Source organism: Cryptomeria japonica, chromosome 2 (genome assembly GCF_030272615.1).
Source record: "Cryptomeria japonica chromosome 2, Sugi_1.0, whole genome shotgun sequence".
NCBI classification, from domain to species: domain Eukaryota; kingdom Viridiplantae; phylum Streptophyta; class Pinopsida; order Cupressales; family Cupressaceae; genus Cryptomeria; species Cryptomeria japonica.
In genome coordinates, this window is record NC_081406.1 from 18,945,384 (window position 1) to 18,951,848 (window position 6,465).

At 36.5% G+C, this 6,465-nt stretch overlaps 1 protein-coding gene across 1 annotated transcript; it reads left to right on the plus strand.

Moving 5' to 3' along the window:
• The first annotated feature begins 646 nt into the window (after nt 1–646).
• On the plus strand, nt 647–4,309 carry LOC131035396 (beta-xylosidase/alpha-L-arabinofuranosidase 1). The gene is made up of 6 exons (XM_057967097.2): nt 647–1,256; nt 1,464–1,921; nt 2,246–2,343; nt 2,444–2,794; nt 3,093–3,506; nt 3,622–4,309. The coding sequence occupies exons 1-6, from the start codon at nt 855–857 to the stop codon at nt 4,212–4,214; spliced, it is 2,316 nt and encodes a 771-aa protein (XP_057823080.2). The 5' UTR covers nt 647–854; the 3' UTR covers nt 4,215–4,309.
• Nucleotides 4,310–6,465: the final 2,156 nt, after the last annotated feature.

Consider the following 6,465-nt stretch of genomic DNA (forward strand, 5'->3'; position numbering starts at 1 on the left):
AGCAGAGGGTCAATAGTGGAATGACAATGGAAGACTAATGAGGCATATTCTAGCATTAAAGGCTCTATCATTTGAAGACCTAGCACCATCCCAAACATTGAAATGTGGAAGGGTGCAAAGTTAGGGCAATGGGTTGAAAGTGGAGTATGATGTGACATGGGATAAATGTTACCATATTGGAATTACATATGTCTATCCAGTTTCCGATCCATAACATGCATGGTGAACATGTACTTGGACAATTGGAATTTGCCACTAGTGATTTCAATCAACAATAAAAATGATAAAGAAGATGTAGAGTCTCATCTGCTCGTCATCCTCCACATGATCACTAATTTGAACACTTCTAAGAAGATTTTTTAAAATTATGAAAAAACTAAATAGATCTTTGTCATATGTGACACTCCATATAAATTCCATAGGATGGTGCACCACCATGTGCCCCTCTTCCCTAATGACGCCCTAACAATTATCGGTTTCATATTAATTTTACGCGATTACGTGAACAGTTCTTTAAGCTTACCTCGAATCGCATACATAACGGTGCTAACTTACGGAGGATGGATCAAGGATAAATACTTTGATTATCGAGGAGACTGGTGACGGATGCCCTATATTGCAGCAATCCAGATTGTGTAACGATTTATGTGTCATGAATTGTGAATTAATGGCCCTTGGATAGATCACGACGACATTATTGGATAATAGTTGTATAACCTTGTTAGCCGCCGGGTGCATGGCGAAGAATGAGTAGGAAAGGATAAGAAGAAGAATAGGCACACGGGTATTTTCACTTTATAAATACTAGGCACTGCTATTCTCAACGCAACGGACTTCGTCAGTGAAGAGGCAGCATGGACACTTTGTGGGTTCTGTTAGTTATCGTGGGGCTGGTTCTGAACGGAGGAGGAGTTGATAACAATGTTGCTAATTCGCAGGCCCCTCCGTTTCCATGCAATGGGGGAATGAACTCTTTTGGTTTCTGTAACTTGCGATTGAGTATAGAAGAGAGAGTGATGGACCTTGTTGGGCGTCTGAACTTGGACGAGAAAGTGTCACAGCTGGGGAACGGAGCAGGTGCCATTCCCAGGCTTGGCATTCCGGCCTACCAGTGGTGGTCCGAAGCATTGCATGGAGTCTCCGATGTAGGCCCAGGCACTCGTTTTCAGCCTACCGTTCCCTCTGCCACCAGTTTCCCCACTGTCATTCTTTCTGCCGCTTCCTTCAATGTTTCCCTCTGGGAAGCCATTGGCCAGGTTTGTCCTTTCTTTCTTTCTTTCCTTCCCATTTATTATTGCATTCACGTTGTATGGAACTCAGTAGTGTGATGTTTGCATGCATTGCATTCACGTTGTATGGAACTCAGTAGTGTGATGTTTGCATGCATTGAATTCACGTTGTATAGAATTCAGTAGTGTGATGTGTCCATGCATGGCACTGAAAGGAGAGAGGCTTTGTTGCAGGCTGTATCAACGGAAGCACGCGCCATGTATAATGTTGGACTAGCCGGTCTGACCTACTGGAGCCCTAATGTGAACGTATTTCGTGACCCCAGATGGGGAAGAGGCCATGAGACCCCTGGCGAAGACCCTTTCTTAACCAGTGCTTACGCTTCGAGCTATGTAAAAGGGTTGCAGCAAGCCGACCCTTCGGACCCCAACAGACTTAAGGTGGCTGCTTGCTGTAAGCATTACACTGCCTATGACTTGGACAACTGGAATGGCATCCAACGCTACACCTTCGACGCCGTTGTCTCTCAACAAGATCTGGCTGATACATACAATCCTCCATTCAAAAGTTGCGTCTTGGATGGCAATGTTGCCAGTGTGATGTGCTCTTACAACAAAATCAATGGCGTCCCCTCCTGCGCAGATCCAAATCTGCTCAAAGGCACTGTCAGAGGCCAATGGAATTTAAATGGGTACAAAACCCAAAAATCTTTAGCTTTTTATGCGTTTCCGTTAACTCGATCGCTTTTGAGAGAGTTGAGATTTAGGAATTTTTGTTAATCAAATAGTTCAGTTTTTCATAATTCATGAAAATGTGATTAATATATATTTCTGGATTTGATTATGTGTTAATTTTTGTATCAATATTTTAAAATTTTGATTTCATTCATTCATCTTGATGATGGATTAAAAAGGTGATAGGAAATGTTGGAAGATTAATCATGATTTCTGTCAATTCAATCAGATTGATGATTTTTGAGACAGTTTTAAGTTTAGGGATTTTTCCTTGTTCTCAGGTACATAGTGTCCGACTGTGATTCGGTTGATGTGTTATACAATGCACAACACTACACAGCCACTCCTGAGGATGCAGTCGCCGACGTTCTAAAAGCTGGTAACAACCATTCTCGTCATGCAAAACTGAAATTTCGGGCTACTCAAATGATTGTTTTATTTACATCTTCTTTTCTGCATTTGTGGGTATATGAATGCAGGGTTGGATCTGGACTGTGGAAGATTCCTCGGGCAGTACACAAAATCAGCTGTGATGGCAGGAAAGGTGAACGAGTCTTACATTGATCAAGCTCTGATGAACAACTTCAGAACGTTGATGAGGCTTGGCTGGTTTGATGGGAATCCCGCCAAACAGCAATTTGGCAACCTGGGACCAAGCGATGTTTGTACAGACGAGCATCGAGAATTGGCTACGGAGGCTGCCAGACAAGGGATAGTGCTGCTCAAGAATGATAAGGGCACTTTGCCTTTCGCTGCAGATAAAATCTCTTCTTTAGCTGTCGTTGGGCCCAATGCAGGTGCCACTGAAGCCATGATTGGCAACTATGCAGGTACTAGCTCACATCTAGCTGCTGTTTGTGTCATGTTTTTTAAATCATAATTCTAGGAGTTATGTGTCTTGATACGAGTCCTAGATGTTATGTTTCTTTTATCATAACTCTAGGTATTATGTGTTTCCCAATTCTAGGTGGTATGTTTTTAATCATATTTTTTAATCCGAATTTCAGATGTTATGTTTTTCAATTTTAATTCTGTATGAATTATTGAGACAGATTTTATATCCACCCATTTTTTTTTATGGATATGTATTTTTCTTTCAAATATCTTATTGTTGGTCATTATTTACAGGAGTTCCTTGTAGATACACATCGCCTCTTGAAGGGCTTGCAGAATATGTTCCAACCTTTTACGCCTCAGGTTGTCCAAATGTGTTGTGTGCTAAAAGTGATTTAGTCGAGGAAGCAGTTCAACAAGCAAGACGTGCAGATGCAACAGTGTTAGTAATAGGAGGGGACCTGTCATTAGAGGCCGAGGGACTTGACAGACAAAGTTTGTTGCTGCCTGGATACCAAGAGGAGCTAGTGTCCCAAGTTGCCAAAGCATCAAAGGGACCTGTAGTGCTCGTCATCATGTCAGGGGGACCTTTTGATATAACCTTTGCAAAGCACGATGAAAATATCAAGGGCATTCTCTGGGTAGGCTATCCAGGAGAGGCTGGAGGCACAGCCATTGCTGATGTACTTTTTGGGAAACACAATCCAAGTTTGTATAAATTAACTCCTCCATTTGTTTTTCAATTACATTCTATATGGACCCTAATCCTGTGAACATGCAAGGTTGGCAACTGATACATGTCTTTCTTACTGGTTTGTCTCAGGTGGGAAACTGCCAGTGACATGGTATCCTCAAGAATTTGTTGACAAGGTCCCCATGACTAACATGAACATGAGGCCAGATCCATCCACTGGATATCCTGGAAGAACTCACAGATTCTACACTGGAGAAACTATTTACGATTTTGGCGAAGGTCTAAGTTACATACAATTCAATGCCACTTTGGTTAAGGGACCTAAGCTAGTGACTGTTCCAATCATGAATAATGCCAAGCATGCATGTACTGCTGCTTCGTGTGACACCATCCCAGTAAGACACACTACCTGTGAAGACTTGTCCATGGATATTCACGTTGATGTACAAAACGCTGGTTCTAAAGATGGAAGCCACGTAGTATTCTTGTTTTCTACACCCCCATCCAAGCATCAAAATGATGGTGCTCCAAAGAGGCAGTTGGTCGGATTTGAAAAGGTTCATGTTAATGCAGGAGGCAAAGAAAGAGTGGTGTTCAATGTTGATGTATGCAAGGGCCTCAGTATTGTGGATAAGGCTGGCAATAGCCATCTACCACTCGGTTCGCATCTTCTTCACATAGGCAATTCTCAACACTTCGTCTCTTTGCAAGTAGAAACTTAACTTCTCGCAATGGGAGTCGTGCTACTCTCTATCTCTCTCTTCAATAAACCCAAATTTGTCTTGCCGACAGCCTCTCCCCAGGCGTTAGTATTAATATAATGATGGATCTTTTTCAAGACTTTTTCATTGCATAACATTCATAGGAGAAATGGTATGAGAAAATAGAAGCCTAATAAAATATGGAAATGTATTCCTTACATTATATTAAAATTGCAGCTTAAAATAGCTCACCTAATTGAATGATAAAAATAATAGATCACTTTTGAACTATTAATTGTTTTAATTTTAAGATTGTGTTTGTGATTCTATATTTTAGATTGTATTTTAATCTCATCACTTTCTTTTTAAATTTTAATTTAATCATTTTTTAAGCTAACATTTCTAGAATATCACTATTATCTACCGATCATCATATAATTTTTTTAAATTACATGTCTAAGATTATGCTTATAGTCATTATCCTAGATCTTTTTAATCAAAGGACAATCAAAATATTACATCTATATTAAACTGCATTAGTTAGCATTATGTCAATTGAGGATTCAACTATTATATTCTAGTTTACCTATCAAAATCACACATAATTGTTTGTCTTTTATTTTATATTATTAAATCAAAAGCGGGGTCTATTCGCTAGGAAGGAATTTAGATGGTCATCCATATATTCACAGAAATTCTAGATTATAATTCTTAGCACTAGCTATTTTCCTTACAAAAATGTGTCAAACAAACATCATTCTAAAGTATTCAAGATATACTTGTTCCTAAAATGAAATCACATCATCAAAATAGAACAATGCAAGATGGAATAGACCATAGATGTAGTCCCATTCCAAGCACTTCAATTCTAATGTACAAATTATAGAATTCTAATTGTTTAACTAATTGTACATTTTAGTTATTTTGTCTCTTTGTCATAACATCATAGTAGTCAAACTCAATACTAAATCAATTTTGAGGTAAGTTCTAAATCATCTTAATAAAAAATTATTTATGTATAGTTTACAAAATTTACCTTCTTTACGCATGATAACATTACAAAAGTATTTTTCTTTATACTTTGTAAAAAAAAAATTGTTATATTCCTTCATATTCTTTATACATACTTCCTCTAATTATTTTGGGCTTCTCCTTTTATGGATAGGATAAAGATATATAAAATTAAGAGTCGAAAGTTCAAATAACTCATTAGGTACCTACTAAAGGGTCCAATATGACATGTGAAATGTTTGAATAGCCCATTTGAAATAACATTATATGTAAGGTATTTAATCACTCCTCCATTACATCTTTGATCTTCAAAAGTATTGAAGATATACATTTTCTTAAAATGAATTTGCATCATTAAAATAGAACCATGCAAGATGGACTAGATAATAGATATGCTCCTATTTTAAGCCCTTCGATTCTAGGGTCTCAATAATCATAGAAGTTTAATTGTTTAACTATTTTTTGGTGCCTTTTTTCATAACATCATAGTAGTGAAAGTCAACACTAAATCAATTTTGCGGTAAATTCTAAGTCATCTTAGACAATTAAAATTTATATATCTTTTACTCAAGATAATAATAAAAAAAAAAATTATTTGTATTTTGTAGAACATTTTTATATGAAAAATCACTTATCTTTGAGAGAATATATGTTCAATGATATTATTCAATGACAAGTGAAAATTACATATTGAAGAGAATGTAGTTGATAAAAAAAATGCATAACTAATCTCTACAACTACTAATAAATTGAGAGGTAGCTATTGTTAGCTATTACATTAATTTGGGTAGTTTAGATTAGATTAAATATTAAATAAATAAATTAGTCATTTATTAGTTATTAGTTTAATAGTTGGTTCCAATTTTGTACATGAATAATAGCTTTGAAAGATTATGATTGAATCAATTGAATATCAATTTCAGTATTATCAATGTGCAACTATGGTTTGATGTATTTTATCTATGTTGGATCTACCATTTTTTACATGGTATAAAAGTATTTAATCTCTCTATGCATGTGATAATATTATGTCATGAAGATTTGTAGTGACAAAATTATATTAACTGTGATTGTAAGCAAAAGTTTCAAGAGGTGTTAAATCTACAATGGAAGGGTGCAAATTTTAATGAAGATTACTCCCCTTAAAAACCCAAACACACAACAAAAATAGAAAAATAGACCAAAAAAAAAAAAAAGCAAGAAGAAACATTTGCTCTCTATTTTCCCAATAAAATAAAATTTTAACATTCAAAAAATAACA